The sequence below is a fragment of the Phalacrocorax carbo genome, chromosome 9, assembly GCF_963921805.1.
Source record: "Phalacrocorax carbo chromosome 9, bPhaCar2.1, whole genome shotgun sequence".
Classification (NCBI taxonomy): Eukaryota; Metazoa; Chordata; class Aves; order Suliformes; family Phalacrocoracidae; genus Phalacrocorax; species Phalacrocorax carbo.
In genome coordinates this window covers 32,692,081-32,711,479 of record NC_087521.1, presented here as the reverse complement: position 1 = coordinate 32,711,479, position 19,399 = coordinate 32,692,081, and the positions used below count along the sequence as shown (strand labels likewise).

The 19,399-nt window shown below is 48.0% G+C and overlaps 1 protein-coding gene across 1 annotated transcript; it reads left to right on the top strand.

Annotated features, from left to right (window-relative positions):
* Positions 1 to 39: 39 nt before the first annotated feature.
* Positions 40 to 1,541, top strand: LOC135315059 (inositol 1,4,5-trisphosphate receptor-interacting protein-like 1). Its single transcript, XM_064461021.1, has 2 exons — positions 40 to 1,043; positions 1,261 to 1,541. Exon 1 carries the CDS (start codon positions 131 to 133, stop codon positions 710 to 712), a length of 582 nt encoding a protein of 193 aa, XP_064317091.1. The 5' UTR covers positions 40 to 130; the 3' UTR covers positions 713 to 1,043; positions 1,261 to 1,541.
* Positions 1,542 to 19,399: the final 17,858 nt, after the last annotated feature.

The following is a 19,399-nucleotide window of genomic DNA, read 5'->3' as shown; positions in this document are numbered from 1 at the left end:
CACATGCAACAAGAAAGGCAGTTGCAGAAAGAAGGGGCACAGGCAGGAGCAAGAAGAAAAACCCGGTGTTGCTCTGGATGTGGGCAGAATTTTGGCGGAGCGCCTTCTGGACGTGCCAGAATCATTCGTCATGGTGGAAGAGCTGGTGGATGAACTTCTGCGTACCTGCCGAAGACTCTGCAGGAATAGTTTCATGCCGCGACTGATGCCAGCCATTGGGGAGGGCAGTTTCTGCCAAGGCTGGAGTCCCCGTGAGGATGACGCCGTCTACCGCCTGCTCGTGCCCCTGCAGGCCCCCCGCGGGCACGCCTTCCACCTCGAGCTGGGCACTGATGAGGAGATGCCGGCAAGGAACTCCCGCCTCCGCGTGGAGCTGGTGTGTACCTGCATGAGGGAGCGGCTGGCGAAGGACATGCTGTGCTTCCTCCACCACCCCAAGGAGGAGCTGAGGAGAAATCAGGGTCCCAGCCTGCTAGGCACCCTCTGCACCGGCCCCTACCTAGACGTGGAGAAAACCACACGCTGGTTCCAGATATTGGTATGTGCAGCCTGGCAGGTTTTGCCTCGGTCGCGACACAGCCACCTCACAGCGCTGCCCTCCAGGCGCTCCTGCAAGCTCCGGGTTGTGGATGCTTCTGATAGTCCCCTCCTGATTGAGATGCTGTTTGGGGTGAAGCAAGGTGACTCGGACACCTTCCTGAGCATCGAGTAGGCAGAGGCCAGGCTTACCATCAGCGGGACGTGGCCAGAGAGCTGTGCTATGGCAGAGGTGCACATCTTCACGCACAGGGCCAGGCCTCGATGCCACTGAGGTGAAGGGTTCCGAAACAGACTGTTGTGCCGAAGGATCTATGTAAATCGGCAAGACTACAGCAAAACGTGCAAAGTCAAAAGCAAAAGTGCAGGGAGAGCGAGGTCCGCCCAGCCTTCAGAGCGAGAAGAAGCTCCTGATGGGAGGCAGCTCTGATCGGCCTGGGCGGGGAGAAGAGTGAAGGCTGCAGTTTATAAGCTAGTGTACCCGCCGTTTCGGTGAAGCCACTGAGGTCAAGGATGGTGGGTTGTGCCGGAGGAGCCTTACTACAGCGGCAAAATCGCGGTTAAAGCGCAAAGTAAAGGCGCAGGGAGAGCGAGGGTAGCCCAGCCACCCCTCTCTCTGTAGAGCTGGAAGTGTTGAGCTCCTGACAGGGGGCAGCTCCGACTCGGCGTGGGCAAGAAGAGAGAAGACTCCTGTGTACCTGCCGTTTCAGTGAAGCCACCGAGCCGAAGGATTCTGAAGCGGAGGGGTGTGCCGGAGGAGTCTTCCTAAAACCTCAAAACCGTGGCACAAACGGAAATTCAAAAGCAAAAGCACAGGGAGAGGGCGCGTAGCCCAGGCTCCCCCTCAGAGCGGGAAGTGGTGAGCTCCTGAGCGGAGGGAGTCCTGACTCAGCGTGGGCGGGGACAGGAGCGAAGGCGGTAAAACCGCCGCACGTACAAAGGCTATCGGCAGGGGGCGCGAGCCACCAGGAGGGAAGGGGAGTAGGGCGCGGCGGTGCGCGGGCGGTGCGCGCGGCGGTGCGCGCGGCGGTGCGCGCGGGAAGGGCACAGTCCCTTTCCTGGCTCTAACGGACAGCTCGGCTAGTCGTCAACTCGTCCCCGGGGCCAAGGCAGTGGATGGGGGCTCCACAAGAAGCAGAGGGTCCGCTGCTGTCATGGTTTAGCCCCCAGTCAGCAACTAAACACCACAGAGCCACTTGCTCGCTCCCCCCACTCCCGTGGGATGGGGGCCAAAGTAAGAAAACTCGTGGGTCAAAGTAAGAACAGTTTAATAACTAAAACAGTAATAATAATATAATGAAAAAGGAAAATAACGAGAGAGAGGTGAAACCTCAGGATGAGGGGAAAAAACCTTAAGTGATACAACCGCTCACCACCTGCCAACTGACGACACCGGTCCCCAAGCCATGATGACCTCAGCCAACTCCCCACAGTTAATATACTGGGCATGATGTCATATGATATGGAATACCCCTTTGGTCAGTTGGGGTCAGCTGTCCTGGCTGTGTCCCCTCCCAACTTCTTCTGCACTACCAGCCTATTCACTGGTGGGGTGGGGTGAGAAGCTGAGAAGTCTTTGACTTAGTGTAAACACTGCTCAGAACAACTAAAACATTATAACATAATGTGTTACCAACATTATTCTCGTCCTAAATCCAGAACACAGCACTATACTATCTACTAGGAAGAAAATTAACTCTACCCTAGCCAAAATCGGGACAAAGACCCCAGAAGATACCCTCCTCTGTGTCAGATTCCTCAGGGCACTCTCATACTTCACCTGAAATGGTGTTCCCTCTGGGCTCCCAAACACCTGCACTGTCCCCTGGAAACTCCCCAAACCACAAGTGCTGAGCAGGAGTCTCCAGACCATGGTTTGGTCCTCTTGTTTCTCCTCTGCACCTTTGTCAGTTACAACCCATTAGGGCTTTTTATCCTGGTCTTTAATTTTCCACAATCCTAATTCTCTTGGTAATTCTCATGCATCTTGCCTATACTTCCAGCCTTAGCCACCCATACCTGTCACTAGGTGACTGCATCATGCTGTCAGATGTGAGGTTCCTAGGAACTGCCCTGAGGTCCCAGTCCTTCAAACATATGGAATCGCCTCCCTTGCACCTGGGGAGTTGACTCAGCTCCCACTGATATGGACAACTTGTTCTTCCTCTGTTCTTTCTGGTCTCTCCATGTGAGCTCCTGGGTAAAAGTAGCCTCCCTCCTTCATTGTCTAGCTGTACAGTGCATACCCCAGCTGGGTTGGCTTCTAGCTGTGGTAACACACCATGGGAGTGAGTCTCTGCCCAATGGGCTCACTGGCACATCCCCTTGTATTGCTACCACTCCCCACAGTGTGACCTTGTCTGCCAGCATCCCTCAGCACATCCACTTGCCCAGGCACTGTTTCACCCACAGAGGACAGAAACTGGGCTTAACTGGCTGGCCATCAGCCCTCCTTAATGATGCTGGTCTTCAGCTGGGGTGCCTTGCTTGCTACATGCAGTGACGCTTGAGCAGTATCACAAGTCTTGCCCACGAATTGAGTCCTACCTGATTCCTGCCCAGCTGGGGAAGGCACACATTATGCTTGCAGGGCTTCACCTCTAAAAGAGCAGGCAGACTTTGTGCTTACCTTCCAGGGCAATAGCTCAGTCAAACAGTGATCTTGTTTCACAATGTCAAGTAGGGTTAATATATTGCAAGGCTCATTGGCTTGATAACATAGATGGACAGAACAGAACAACATCCTGTCTTATTGCTTGATAGACAAGGAGGAAATTCCTGCTGTCTGGGGTGGACAGCATGTGAAAGGTTCCGTGGTCTCTGCTCGTTCTCTTTGGTATATTTGGTATATTGCAACATGCACCTTAATACAGCATAGCAATACTTTGTAATGAGAGCTCCTTTCAGGTTAGAAACCTAGCCACGAATGGCCTCTAGCTGGAGCCAGAGATTTATGCATTCCACTATGGTCATGAAGAAGCATAACAAGTGAATGGCTGAAGGCATTCTTGCACTCTCCTGAATGTCAGTCTTCCATTGTCTGTAATTCCTCTGTAGTCTTGTTAAAGCAACATGAGCTGTGGAAGAGAGAGAAACAGCCATTTCCAAATGTTTGGCTACTCCAAATCACACCTACTGTGGAACAAAGGATGGGAATTGCCCATAAAATACTTGCCGAATTTCTTTCCTCCTCTCTAGCAGCTGTTTCTTTTGTATGGTGATCCTTTCACTTGTGTTGGTGATGCAAAATTCGAGAAAAAAAGTAGAGCCATCAATCAGACAACAAGTTAGGTCACTGCAAAGATCAGGGTTTAATGTATTAATCCATTGCAAAGGACAGGATAGAATGAAACATGCCTGTGTTAAGCATGGAGTGCTGTAAGAGGCCATGGCAGCAGTGGCATGAAAGACCTGTCTGCCCCAGCACACAGAATGAGTAAAGCATACACATATGCTGCCAGGGCCTTTTGGTCACCACTGAGCCAGTCCCACTGTAAGTGCAACTGGCAGCTCCTAAGGGCAAACCTGAACCAGACCAAGGTCTCCAGACGTTTGCAGGCTGGCAAACCTGAATCCTGGCCTCACTGCAACCACTGTGGCTCAATGCTCTCTGTGCAAGCATGATACGGCAATGCCCCTCATGGTGCTATACTGAGTTGTCCACAGCACGTGCTGCCTGTGAGCACTGGCATCTCCTCAGGGTTAAGTTTTGGCCAAAGCATCACCTCAGAGGAGAATATGTCTTTGTATTTCTGCAGAAGACTATTGAAACCAGTGGCCGATGACACTGCTGAAGCTTTCCTAATGAGTTTGGCAAGCTGTGGGTGAGAGCTAGAGGCATGGTAGGGAGCAGGTTTTGACTGAAATGGTGTTATGTAGAGTCATTTCATAAGGTCACTTGTAGCAACTTCACTCTGATGCTAGAGTTTACACAGCTCCTTTTCCATGTGCTTTCCTCATCTTGATTTCTACCCTCACCCTTGGACCGGAGAATAGGCTTTGGTGGGGTCAGAGATAGTGGGAAAGTCTCATGCCAGGGGGCAGTGGGTTGGTTTATCTCTGCCAGGGCTAGACCTTCTTCCAGAAAAGGCTGTGATACCTGTAGTCCCTATTCACATGCTTTCAATGCTCCAAGCTGCAAGAGATGATCAGCAAGCTAAAGGCAAATCACAGAAAGCACAGACCTAAAAACAGGCTGAGCGACTGAATGGATAAAGTCTCTTAGCCACATCAATCACAGCCTGTGTTTGCCAAGCAGATTAAAATGACATGTACATAAAACGCTAGTAGGGAATGGTGGAAAAGTTGCTATTTCCAAACAACATGCTTCCTGGAGTCATGCATGTTTCATGTAACAATTAATGGAAACTGCTGTGCAAGTGTTATGACTCTGTATTGTTTCAATATTGTTTATCATACAATAGAGTTATTATAATAACATTGTGTATTATTATGTATTATTAAAATTATTCCAATTTTATTTCAATATTTCTTACATAGGGCAAGTTTTTGTTAAGCTGGCCATGGGAGCAGAAGAAGACAGAGCCAGCCCAGGCATGAAGAAGACTTGATTTGCTCAAGTCCCTTTTGATTTCCACCCTACCATACTGCTGCAGCCCTCCAAATTGTTGGCAGGATCAATCTGGGATCAATCTAGGATATAGCCCAGGTGCTGGCAGCTGTGAGTTGACTCCAGCCATACAGATGAGTCTTCCAGATAGGCTAGGACACCGCTTTAGGAATGGTGCTGGCAGCGAACCCATTGGCAATATGCCACAGTTCAGTTACCCTATTGCACAACCCTGCCTGCTTTCAGGTTAAAGGTGGGGGGGTCAGCTGCTCTCCCAGCTCCTGAGCACAAGCTGAGGAGAGAGAATTGGTGTTACCCATTAAAACCCTTAGAATCGCATACCATAACAGAGGAAAGAGAGAGGCAGAGGCACCTTTTCAAGACTGATCTAGGCAGGACTGAGAGCAGCAAAGTAAAATCCAGGTCTCCAACACTGAAAATGCCACAGATCTTATTGTAAAAGAAAAAAAAATTAATAAATGTTTGCAGTTTCTGAGATTTATGGCTGTGAGAAGCTGCTGTACACTGCTGATGGCTTTTTCCCTGCACACTTCTCTTCCTCACTTAGCTTAGGGGTCTGCAAAGGCAGGGGAGGAATTCACCTGTGTCCTCCCTGCCAAGCAGACAGGAGGCTGAAGTGGTGCCAGAGATCGCTTGGGGAAAGGACACTGGACCTGCAGCAGGACAGGTAACGCTCGTTCTGGCCTCGCTCTGTGACAGTAGAATCGGGTTTTTTTGTAATGAGGACCTTTGGCTTCATAGTATATGTTTTGTCGAGTTGTTCATCCTGTCATTAGCAGTGGCTTCTTTAGCAGTGGCAAAAAATGAAACACTTGGGCCTGAAAGATGGAGGGTTTTGGCTCAGTCCCTAATAAATAATGTCCCTATCATTTCTCCTGCTTCCCCAGCTATAGGTCTGAGCCGGTGCTGCAGTGCACAGTGCACTTTGCTATTGTTCTGCTATGTCTAAATGCTCACTGTTGCTAATATGGAGGGGTGTTCACTGCTGAGTGATTTCAGAGTTGTTCACCAGTGCCTGAATGTAAGATTTGGGTGAAAGCCTCTGGTTAGCTCAGCCGTGAGGCTTCTTGGATCACCCAGCTTAGGACCCATTCCCCAGGTGACACTCAGCTGGAGAAAATGGACATGTTGAGAGTAGAAGGAGGATGTAGAAGGCAAATCTATACAGCAAGGTGGGTGAGGGGATTCTGTACACCTCTCACAGGTGTTTCGGTTAATTTTGGCAGTGGTGCTCAGCATCTGCTGTGGTTCATGGCTGCTGCTTCTGGCATTGCTCAGGTCCATGCTCCCACTGCTGCAAGTGGGAAAGCTCCTGTGGGTTTATTTAGGCTCTTGTCTGTGCTGAGACACCAAGTGAGGCAAAAAACCCTTAGGGTGCCCTGTGCTGTTAGCAGGAGAGCTGGTGAAAGTCAGCCTACCCCGTGTATGAGCCAACCTTCCCCTTTAAGGCTCTAGAGGTACAAAGGCAGAAAGCTGTAGCCTAAGCTATACTGCATTAGCATCTTGTTGAGCTTGCCAGTCTTCTGTCATCATCCTTCATGCCAGTGTAAAACTTTGATAGGAAATTCAGGGTTTGCCCAAACTGGGGCCTTGCTGAACACAAGGGAGGACTCTCACTTGTGCTGGCAGCTGGCAGTCCCATGGAGGCAACAGAGCAAGTAGGGATTTCTTGGGTGCAGGGACCCCATCTGCAAAGTCTGGCCTTGTAGGATAGAAAAATTCATACTGACATCCTGGGACATTCCAGCACTTATTTTCACTCCCAACCCTAAAATTTTGTACAAAGAAAATTCAGATTTTTTCCTTCTGCTTTTATAGTGAAAATATAAACCTTTTTTTGTGTATTTAGTAGAAAGGTTCTCCTTACATGGAAACACCTTCTGGCAGCCTGAATCTCTTCCACTCCTCTACCCCATTTTGCACTGAGTCATGGGAACTGCAGTCCAAGAGCATCACCTTCCTCTTCTCCACGATGAGCTGGCTTCCCAGCCCAAAACTCCTCTCCCACCATACTTCAAAAGTCAGGCAGTTCCCATACTACATCACACAATTTTAGCAGTGGGATATTTATAGGACAGGTAGCCTTCCGAAGTGTCCTCCCCCTAAGAAGGGGCTTGAGCTCTGGAAGGTGGCTCTTATAGGTCAGATGCATCACAGGGAAATACTGTCAGATGATCTTAAGCTCCTTTAAAACTGAAACCTGTCATGTTCAGCAGCATGTTCTGGTTTAGAACTAAGTGACTGAAATGAAACAGCTAAATGTGGCTTTCCCTAATGTAAATGGGAAATATTTCAGCAAAAGGAAGATTATTTTTTTTTGAGAACTACATCTTCCAGAGAGATCCCTTTGATGGGATGTCCCTGACTTAATTCCAGCTTGCTTTGATTTTTTCCCCCCCTTCTTCCCCCTTCTATGCCATGCCTGCAGTGCAGCTCCCAACCTGGGATGGAGGTTGCTGTGCACCGCCTGTTTTCCTGGAGAAATCCTTCCCCAAGAATGGGAGGACCTTTGCGCAACTGCAACAGCCCAGAGCATCAGCGCCTGAGTTCAGCGTTCCGTTCTTTCTCTGCACTTTGTAAAAAAATCTAACCCCCGCATGCCTGAAGCTCATTCTCAGCCAGCCTGAGTTGGTGGCTTCAGAGGGTGGCAGCCCAGCTAGGCCAGCTGGGAATTTGCTCCTCTGATTGCCACATGTTTCTCCATGTCTCAGAGGCAAGAGTCTTTCTAGACACATCATTAAACCAGCTGTGGGTCAGACACAGACCCTACAGTATATGCCACTAAGTAAAAGTTAAGTGCAGGGCTGTAAGGCATTTAACTTTCAGTCAGACATAAATTAGCTTTATTAAATCTGTGCTGTAAAAATACTAGCGGTTTTCTAACAAAATGTAATGTTCATTCCCCCAGACTCCACCCTCTAAATCAGGAGCTCTGGAGACCCAGAGTCTCGACTTTCCTATTGACTCCTCATGCAGTGGTTTTGGCTGAACAAATGCAGCACTCTTCCCCAGGGTGGTGAGATAGGAGTCCCCCTCCTCATTTCAGCTAAATTCTCACTGCCAGACAGATTTTCAGCTCTCTCCTTTGGTGCAAAGCATCCACGTGTGTTTGTGTTTTGTGACTTTGAAGAGGATGTAAAAGGGCTTATTTTATTAACAGCCAATAGACACTTAAAAGCAAAAATGTGGTTGAGAAATTAATCATTCTGCACCTCCAAAGTGAGATTTATTATGGCTCCAAAACTAAGACAGAAATAAACCAAAAGCTAATGCATGAATCACTTTTTTAAAATAAAGTCAGGACTTCAATGGCTATGGTATGTGTAAATGCAGGTAAAAAGAAATGCAGGACTATCTCATTTTCTTCATTTAAAGATAATGTTAAACTAACATGTTGGTCCTTAGCGTCTTGAGGTCCGGGGAAAGTGTTTCCCTTTAGCAGAAAAGGTCTTGTCTGATAATACTTTCCCAGATTAGTGAAAAGATTTTCTTTCCCACTCTTCCTATTTTTTTGTCTAAAAATCCAAATTAACTTCCTCTGAGGAAATGCTTACTTTCTGTGTTTACCAGGGCAAAGAAAGCCATTGTCTGGGGAAAATGGCTCTGATGGGAACGTGAATGCAGGGCATTAACATTTGCTGAGTTGGGTTACAAGTGGGATGGAGTTTCACCTAAGGGATTACATTCATAAATTCTTGGTGGACTTTTTTCCACAGTTCCTCCCAATGCACAATTTTCTGGCAGGAGAATGTAGCCAGCTCCAGCTGCAGCATCAAGGGTGCATTTTTAAATAACTGTTGCTGCTAGTTGCTGCTCTGGGACCTGGTTCCCAGCAGCTCCTGGGGAGAGGACAAGATGCTCTCTTCCTGCTCCCATGCCCGCAGCCTCCAACCTGCTGCTAAATGGAGCCCATTTCGCAGGTGAGACTGTCACCAAAGGACCCCCCACAACAACCCTGCCATGCTTTCTCAGCCCATCTCCTTGCTTCAGGGCCTGGTTGAGTAAGGATGCCACTTTCCCAGCTGCATGGCCATGCAGTCTGTCCTAGGTCCTCTTCAGCTCCCTCTAGGTTATTGTCACTGTGTTATAACTGTTTCTACTCATGAGTATGTTCTGTCTTTTTCCTCAAACTGTATAGCACCAAAAATCTCAGTAGGCAGAATAGATTTGCTTTTTCTTAAATTATTTGTAGACAAGATATGCTTTTCCCTGAGGGTTGGAAAGGATTGGCTTCCCAAAATAAACACTCATATAATGCACTGAAGTATCTTGGACTACTTTTATTTTCTGTCCTCCTTGGCTTTATTTTCAAAAGCACAAAATCTCTGACTAGAAATTAATTACAGCTTTGCAGTGCAGGATAAAGTGCCTGGACAAAAATGTTGCAGTGATATGAAAGGGAAATTCAGACGTCAACATAAAATCCTTAGACACCTTTGAAAGAGTTTCCTGTTTTTCCAATCCTTTAGGGCCAGGCAGTGAGTTCACACAGAGCTTGCTCAGAGCTTACTTACACGAGTAGGCCAGCTCACGGTGAGGATGGCATGTCTGCTAGTGGCACCTCACTGCTGCGCACAACCAGCAGAAACCCACCCAAAAGCAAGCTTCTTGCTTCAAACCACATGCCAAAAATGGGCAAGTGCTTCAAACACATGCCAGCTTCCCAACGATGGGGCTGCCCTTCCTCTCAGCATCATCCTGCCTGTTTTGGGGGACATTTGCAGTGCACAGGGCTGCTCGCTCATCACCATCAGTGAAAGACTTTGGTACAGAGCTTGTCTTCACGTGATGGTCCTTCCCTAGTCCACAAAGCACTGTGGTGTGTTTACATGTGTTGTTGCTTTGGAGCTGGGTTGAGCAAAGATGGTGGTGTCAGCCCAAAGAGAGATTAAGTGATTGTTGAGGAATTTCTTTATCACCATCCTGTATAAATAGAGATTAGAGACAGAACAGTAAGTTTTCCTTATAGCTGTGAGACGCTTCTGCAAACAGGAAGGAATTACATAGCCAGCTTCAAGAGTGTTGTTGCAAAACAGGAGGTCATAGACTCATCGTAGCATCCAGGTTAAAGTAAGAACAGCAGTGCTGCTCTGCCTTCAGCACATTCCTCCACTGGCAATACCTCGTGGACCAGCAAGGCACCAAGGCCACATAGCTGGTTTTGTGTTAGTCCCAGCTAAGCCTCACCCCAGCAGTGATATGATCCTTGTAGGGCAGTGTTTGTCCCCTAGGTGAAGGTCTCTGTAGGCAGTGGAGTTGCAGGAGCCGTGTGGAGGTCCCCAACATACAAATGAGATCAAGCAGAAGCTCAGCTTGTGCTGGAAGTTTAGCGTACTTAAAGTGTCAGTTCTGATTCCTTTCTGAAATAAATTGCTTTTTATTTGAGGGGATGGCTAATTCTGTGCACCAGGTGTTGAATTCTGAACAGAAGAGGTGAGTTGTGCATGATATAGGAGAGTATATAGTGTAGCTTCCTATATTTCAGTGGCTGCCTCCTTCCTTGCAAGCAGGCCTTGAAAAGCACACAGAGTAAAAATAAAACAGTATTCATCACTGGTAATGAAAAACTACTATCCCAAAAGAGCAGAGAGTAACATTTTCTACAGTTTGAGGTGCGGGCATTTGACAGAGCAGGTGCTGTTACATGCTTGGATGGCACCCAGCCCATGTCTCATTGCTGTTTGCTCTGTAAATATTGATTTCCCAATGGGAACCACTGTTGTACAGTACAGCCAGAGTTAAAAAGCTGCTCTGGAAAAAAAAAAAAACAAACCCACACGCGTGCCTTACTTCTGCAGCATTCCTGAGACAAGGCTGTATTTTTATCATCTGCAAAACCAGCTACATCTGCTGTGCTGAGCTATAACTGGAATCCTGACTCCCTCATTACAACCTCCATCAGAGAAGCAAGCCAATTTCTCTGGGGTATAATTTAAATTCTACCCAGTTCCATGGCTTTCCCAAGAAAAAGATAACACCCTGGTGCATGAAGCTGGATGAGAGACTAGCCCAACTCAGCTGCTACAAAAGGACCCACTGTGTGCATAACTTCATCTTTTCTAAAAGTCACTCCAGGCCACAGGAGTCTATTGCTGCTATTGAAGAACCCTGTTAAAAACCATCTCCCACGTGTTAGCCTCTTCCTGCACAGAGCAGCTTTGAAGTAATGAGCTTTCTCCATCCACCTGACTCCGGTGGGCCTGGGTTTGCTGCTCCCTTGGGTGCTGAGCAAAAGCTGCCCTCCTGCAGTGCTCAGGCCGCCCAAAGGGAGTGGGATCTCCTGCAAAGCTCCCAGCTGCCTGCAAATCTGCCAGAAATGCCTGGCTTCTTCCACCCATCCACCAGATCTCTTGTGTTGCAGAGCTGCTCCCAAAATGCCTTGCAGGCCAGGGCTAGGCACCCTGGCTGTCACGGTTATCTGGGTTTTTGCTCAACTGGTCCAAAGAGCTTCAAAATCCCCAAGAGGAGGGCAAGGCTCCAAGTCAGACTTAAGCCCAAGTCCTCTGCATGCTGAATAAGGGACACATCAATCCACAGTGGAAAACTGCAGCAACTTGCCAAGGGTTTCCTCTTACCACTCATCGTGGGAGGCTGCTCTCCTGCCAGGGTGTCCTAACATCAAATACATGAATAATATGCTCCTTTTGTAGCATATTTCTCTTAGGAAGATCATTTCTGCACCCTCTGACTTCAAAGGGAAATACCTGAAAACAGGGAAATACGGCCAACACTGGGCTTTGCTGGTCTAATGAGGGCTGCTAGCAGGAGAAATGTTTCTCAGTTTTATTGTATCTGTTAACGGTATTCAATTAAGCTGCCAGAAATTATAAGCATTTAGAGGGACATCAGCCATCACCACTCACTACCAAACAAAATCTTTGTCATGTCAATGGTCATAAATTGCAGTGATTGCATTTGGGAAGTGTTATGCACTGTAACTCATCACCAGGGCTTAATTCAGCTTGCCTCGGGGCACCATTGTACCTGGTAGGCCAAGGTAAATGTCTTGCATTGTTGGTACATAAGAAAGGAGTATTTGAAGGGTATACCAATTATGACTGTTTTCACTGAATTAAAAAAAAAAAAAAGAAAGGTTCATGCTAAAATAGATTGAAGGTTGCAAGTGGGAGGTTGGTCAAAAATCGAATTTCCCATTCCTAGGGAAAAGTCAGGTTCTTTAAACACTTGGTTTGATATCAAATCAGGGCAGGAAAAGGGAAAATATTCCTATTTTTCACAGAACAGTATTTGTCACAAACTTCTGGACACATTTAAACCTTCCAGACCTGCTCAGTTTGCAGCATACAAGCTGTTCACTGCAATGCTGGTCCCAAGGGGCTTTTGCCCCTCTTTTTTGCCCAGGCTTAGGCAGTATCTCTCACAATGCACCCAAGTAAAAAGCAACTCAGATGGACACAGATTAACATCAAACTCACAGCAGCTAAAAGCAACTAGCCAAACCGAAACAGTGAAGCTTGGAATGACCAAACGAGGGGGAAAAAATGGTTTATTTTCAGGTTAAGATAAGGAAAAGGAAAACATCAGCACAACTGGCACCATCCTATAGGGTGTCTCTGTTTGCAGCAACAGGTATTTCCCTCACGGATGCCTTTCAGCACAAAGTCCTTGACCAGCTGTAGGAGTAAGTGAGCTCCAACTAATGCCCAGAACAAATGTGCGAGCCTGGCACTCCACTGTTTCAAGCCACCCTCGAGGTCTACATTGCACAGAGCCCACCAGGCTCTGCTTGGGTCCCAGGACAGCATTTTAAGTGATGGTGGATACATACAGACCAAAGGGGCATCTCCTTCCACCAGGGTGCCTAGGGATTTAAGAGCAGAGATAAGTGGTGGATGGAGGTGGACAGACAGAAAAGCACAAGGATGCAGAAAAGTATACTCTCCATGAGGGTACAGCCTCAACACTTCGGGTGCCACTACCAGCTGTGATCTCTACATCCATCACTGCAGATGATCCATGGCAGGTCTCAAAGAGGGTGACAAGATGTTAACAGGAAATATGAGGGGAAGCACAGGAGAAAACAGGAAGGTGGTGGAACGGAAGTGGAGCAAGGCGGTTACCACTGACCAAACCCATGCTTGGCCAGGAGAGCATCTGCTGGGCCATGGAGATGAAGCAAAGAAGTTATGGATGTGCTGGGGAGAGCTGAGATGGCAGACAGCTGCAGAGAGGTGAGGTGGGTGAGTAAAGTGGTGGGGTGGGAAACACCATCTCCTCATGCATCATTTGAGAAGATGCACTCACGCTGAGGACGACACAGGCCTGGGTCGGGGCTTGGCTGCACAGATGGATTGGCAAACAGATGCTGCAAGGAGGGAAGCAGGTACCTTGGGCTGAGCTGGGGAAGTCTCACCAAGGACTCTCTGGCATAGCAAGCTGCAGATTTCCTCAATATCCTCCTGGTGGGGGTTGTCTACCACCTCTTGAATTTCCCAAATTGTCAGACACTTTTCAAACCTCTGTCTGGGGAGGCCAAGCTATGACCCACTCACAGGTGCTTTTTTTTCCCCTAGCCTCCTAAGGGCCTCGTTGGAAATTGCTTCCTGAAATCAGGCTCCTTCCTTGCACACTGGCAAGCCAAAGCAGTCACCCCAAGCTGATACAGGCTCTGGAAAATGTTGATTCATACTTGGCGCTTTCAGCACCCTGCACCAGGCACAGAAGGTGTTTTGGTCCTTGTGCTTCATTTCAACACTGTCAAAACTGACCTTTTCTTTCCTTAGTATGAAGGGATTTGTGGAGGGACAGGAAAGGAGGTTTGTTCTCTGCTCTTGTTTTGTGAGCTGAGCAGAGGAAAGACACACTTGGGGCTCAGCCGGCTGGTAGTTATTTGCTCCTTCGTCCCTATGCCAAGGTGTTTCGTTTACCTCAGTTTTCCCATTTCAGCGACAAGTTTGGGGAATGGAGCACCAGCTCTTCCTCACCAGCAGGCAAGCTCATGAAAAACTGGGTGGCCAACATGCAGACCACGTTATCTAGCGGGGCAATTCACCCTGACATTGCTTGAACGCAGAAGTACCAGGTCAGGAGGGTTTTGCTGCTTTCTGCACTGTGGGAAGGGGCTTTGCCATGAAGCAGAGGAGAGGCCACGCTGAAAATCAGCTTCTCTTTGAGGTTTTTTTCCTCAGTCTGCAGATCAAATAACAGATGCCCAGGAATGGCAGTCTTAAAAAGTCCTCTGCTATGAGCAATGAGATCAGGTCAGAAAGAGCTTGACACCTGCAATGACTGCTCCCACCTATACTGCCCATGTCCAAAGGTTTAATTTGGGTCTTTAGGAAGTAGGTGTTCTTCTAAATTCTTTTTTCTGGAGTCAGGCAATTGTGTTATAGGTTTTAACTTTTGCAGAAGGGGTTGTTTCAGCTGCTACATGTGCAGGGAAAAAAGCCAAGACGTGTTCTGAAAGAACAAAACCCCAATGAAGAGGGCAAACTTCTGTTATTAAAAAAAAAATCTCATGATTTGGGGAAGCTTAATTTACAATTTGTGAAGTCTGAGATTAACAGCACTGCTTATCCATGAGATTTGAACAGCAGTAAGTGATTTCCCCTACTGAATTCAGTACAAAAAAAAGTAACAAGACCTTAAAAAAAAAAAAAGCCTTTGGCCTCCAGCCCACGCAAGCTCAGTCTAAAGAGCAATTCCCAGCAAGGCAGATGGGAAAGCCAAAGCACGCATCCAGCCTTGAGCCAGCGATTTCCAACCTGTCTCACCAGTTGTGCGTGCCACAGCCAGAGTGTTGCAAAGTGCAGGATCAGGACTTTCAGCAGGCACTGGCCACTGCTGGTAGTCCCACAGCAGCAAGCAGCTCTGGTGCATGCACAGCCTTTCTGCACCATCCTTCACTCCTGCTCCTAATGGAATTGATGACTCACGCTTAACGAAGGAGCACACCTTCATCTGCGTGCAAGCAAGCTCCACATCATCTTTGTTTTACCACTGACGGTGATGCATCATGCTACAAGGCCTAACCAATAATCTCATTCTATTATTTTGTAAACAGAAAATAAAAATAATTTGCTTAGAAGTCACCAACAGATTAACAATCTCCAGCTGTAACTTTAATGACTAATTCAGCCTACTCTAACCCAGCTGTGCCAAAGTTTTTATTTGTATAACTTGACATCTTCCTACAGGTTCTCTGTGAGGAGGATTAAGAGGAGATGAGTTTTCAGAAGGAGCTGAGATTTGATTGAGGTTTGTTTTGAGACTGTGTGCTCAACAGCGTGTATAGATTGCACAGATTGCATTAGGATAAACTGCTGCACACCCATCTGAAATGAGAAGTGGAAAGGGCTGATCTAGAAATTGGAGAGACTTTTGCAAAGCTGGAGGCATGGTTTTGAAAAACACTGAATCCAGTTCCATGCTTACAAAAAAAATCTCTAAGTTAAATACTCTTAAAACCTAAGTTGATTCCAGCTTGTTTTCACCATGAAGACATGTAAAAGCTTTTGTATCAGAAAAAAAGCAGGGAAAAAAATTGAAATGCAGAGCTATATTTCTCATGTCCCTCAGATTCTTTGTTTCTTTTCCAAGCTGATTTACTGTGTTATTGTGGATTTATTCAAAGAAGAAAGGTCAGCACTTCAGGAAGAACAGATAATCAGCCAAAATGCCCGGTCCCATGCTGTCTATTTTCAGCATTAGTTCAGAGCAGTTTGCTGTGGGCATGGGTGAGTAGATCCTGGTCAAAGTTAAATGCAGCTAATCCATTGTGTGAGCTCAGGATACCTTCCACCACACCCCGCTCTGGATCACAGAAAGCCTATCTGCCATATTCGAGAAAATATGCCCTCTGCCTTTTCCATGGCTGTCCTCATATTTAAGATCAAACTGTAAAGATACTTTTTAACCATGCAGAGTTTGTCTTTTTGCAGGAAGGGAGAGTGGAGGCTGAGGAACAGCCCAGATACACGAACAAAGGGAACAATAGGAGCCATTCTGCAGGCAGAGGCTGCTGCATTCTTGGACACATTCACATGGATAAAGGAGATCAAATAAGAGCCTCCAAAGCTGCATGGTGATAAGAGAAAAATATTATAATGCTGTTCTGCAGGCTGGATTGTGCAGTGATTATACAGCAGTTTGTCCAACACAGCTCCCCAGGGCCAAAATGCAATCAGTAACCCTTCCTTTAGACTCCTGGCTTCTCTGCAGAGCCACAAGAGCATCTGATAATTCCCTGGCAGCCCCAGTGGCGGACAGCCTTGTGCAAAGACGTGGTAAGTTGAATGTCCAGTTTGTGCGCTTTTCACATAGAATGAGGCTGGGTCAGAGGCACAGCCTCTGAGAGGGATGTCCACCTCCCTCCTCTGACACTGGTACACTTCTTGGTCTTGGGCAAGTCATCTAGTTGCAGTCTGAGTCCCAGGAGCTGTGGCTGCAAGAGGCATAAGGGGGACCAGGACTCTCTTTGTGCTGCCCTGCAGCCTCCCTGGGCATCTGCACCCAGGGAAGGTATGTCCCGATGGCAAAGGGATGGGTGTGGGAGAGAGGAGCAGATGGAGCTGGGCTGGGTGGTGACAGCTGGCTGTCGGGTAGCAGAGTCCAAGGTGGGATACAGGCAGGTGGATCACAAGTGGGGAGAGGAATGGAGACTCCCCTCCTGTGGTTCAAAAGGAGGTACCAGCCAACTTGTCCCTTCTTGGCTGACTAGAGCTTCAGTTAGAGGAAGTGCCAGAGCAGTACATTGCTGGCAGTGCCAGAGAGCTGGAACTGGGCTTTTGAAGAGTAACAGTCCAGGAAATATTATCCAGAACTTGCTTCCAGACAGCTCTGGTTGATAGGGAGTACAGACAGCAAGCAAACACAAACGAGCACAGTCTCTATTGTACCTCCATTAGAGCTTCGTCCCTGTGCTCCCAGAGCAGGGGGCAGCATTGCTGCACCAGCTCTGGAGCTGGCAGGCTGTCTCTGGGCTGGGCCGGGAATGGAGAGGTGCATCTCCCAGATCCCCTGTTTCTCTGCTGGGGCGTTTCCACGCAGCTACAGATTGCACCACTTCTGACGCAGGACATCTCATAACTGCACCACCCACTCTGCACTCACCGCCTCTGAAGCTGAGTGTTTATACCAAACACCCAGAGATGTGGCAGTGCTGTGAGAGGCTTGAAAGATGGATGATGTTAAACATCTCTAAAAGGAGTCCTGAATGCAGAGATGATTTCCGAGTGCATCCAAAGGAGCCTCTTCACCTCCGCTTTCCACCAGCGGAATTGCTCAAGGCATCCATATTTTAAAAAGATGGATGGTAGCCCAATAAAAACAACAGCAGCTTTTATATACAGCCTCCAGTCCAAACCCTTCCAGGAGAGACTGTTTCAAATAGCAAAGAAATACACATCAAACCTAGCCCACAGCGTCTGCCACATTTTCTGGGGGAGCTGAAGTGCCTGTGTCATGGGTAGGTCGCAAGCATTCACTCCCCAAGTTGCAATCCCTCTTCCAGGAGTGAACTGGGGAGAATGAGGCCGTTTGGGGCTATTAAGAACATGCATGAAGTGCCTGTATCCAGCTCTTCTTCTGCAGTTACTGGACTCAGGCGGGTGGTAGGACATTCCTGGAGCATCCTCCACAGGGAGCGTGTCAGGTGTCATAAGGGCCAGTGCTCAGTGCCAGAAGCAATGGGTACCAAGAGCCGATAGGGAGATTGTGAGCCAAAAAAACAGTCAGCCTCATTTTGGTCCCTTTAGTCCAGACTTGAAGGTGTGCTAATAGCATGGTTGGCACCTCTAATTGCAAAGAGAGTCACTTAGAAAAGAATGGAGGGAGTTGAGTACCCTGTGCCAGAAAAAGACCACTGCATCTCAGAGAGAAGCTGGTTGTCGGAGGGTCAGGCTGTCAGCTCCTGGTTTTCACACCAAGCTTGTCAAGGACAGGGCAAAGATGAATGGAGACTCATCTACTGTCTACCCCTGCGGTCATCCTCTATGGTGACGCCAAGTCAGAGGAAAATCTGGGCTGGGTAATTTTGCCAATGTACACAGCAGGACCTCCCGGACAGCCCTTCCCGAGGCTGACTCAAACAAGCCCTCACACCCAAGATTGGTACATCGGCTGCCATGGTTTTGCAGTGGCCCATGTATGATCTTTTCTGGTGAGCAAACCCAAAGACAGGAGCCCATGCAATTATTATTAAATCAGTAATTAGTGGAGCCTAATTTCTTTTCCAGGCCTTGCTTCAGGAGCGGTGGGGGAGAGTGCAAGCTTGTCCCAGCCAAAAGAGGGTTGGTGCCAGAGCAGGATGGATGGCTGGAGGCAGAAGGGTCATGGGAGCCCAAAAAAGACCCCCCCCATGAGCTGCACCACGGGTGTTGCTCTTGCCTTGGCCAGGAGCAGCCCTGGCAGAGCCATCTGCCCAGTGCAGCAGTTAAAGGGACACAACAGCCCATTGCCTGTGCTGAAGCCCTAGGAAATTACCTTCCCTCACTATTAGTGTCTGGTGAGGTGTCCATAACATGTACAGCTTCACTGAGCCAAAGATACCTCATCAGCAAGAGCACATTTGGCCTGGGATAGCTTCTTCTACACAGGATCTTTGCTAGTGTAAAAAGCACAGCATAAAATGTTGTCCGCTGAACTGATCTTACTGTCCCAGTGAAAGCTTTGAGTGTTCTGGACTTAGTGTAAATAAATAATGTAGAAAGAATAATACAGAGCTAATACAGCTATTATCTGGAAAGATTGCAGCCTAATCTCCAGCACAATGAAGATAATGAGTGTTGAATCATGCCTGGAGCATCCTAACTAAGTGGCAGTGGTTTTGATAAAGGATAGGAGTGGATTTTTGGTTTCAGCCTGTTGCTTTCTTATAGATTTCTGGGGTGAGCTGTGTTGGTCCCTAAGCTGTGGGTCCATGTTTCTCCTGGTGGCAGAGCTGGCTCAGCCTCCTGCACTCCCATCGCCTTCATCTTGGTCTGGCCTGGGAAACTGGCTGGCTCGGCCACACCAGTGTGACCAAATGAGTGGCACATGGCCAGGGCAAGCTCATGGAGGCCGGACGGGGATGGGGAGGAGAAGGGGACGCCACATGGTTTCAGCCTCCTTTTCAGCCTCTGCTAGACCCGCGTGGCAATAGCTATGTGTCACCAAAGGGGATCAGCCTTCCTCATATAATTAATTTCCATGAGGAAGAAACTCCATCTGTGTCCTGGGGCTGCAAGGGCTGCAACTGCAGCTTGGGAAGGACACTGGCTGTGGCTGCTTAGCCAGAGTGAAGCATACCTTTCCCTGGGGTTCCTGTAGTGT

What these genes read in the sequence shown, in the direction of transcription:
- LOC135315059 (XM_064461021.1), top strand. Translation starts at nt 131, where the DNA reads ATGGTGGAAGAGCTGGTGGATGAACTTCTGCGTACCTGCCGAAGACTC.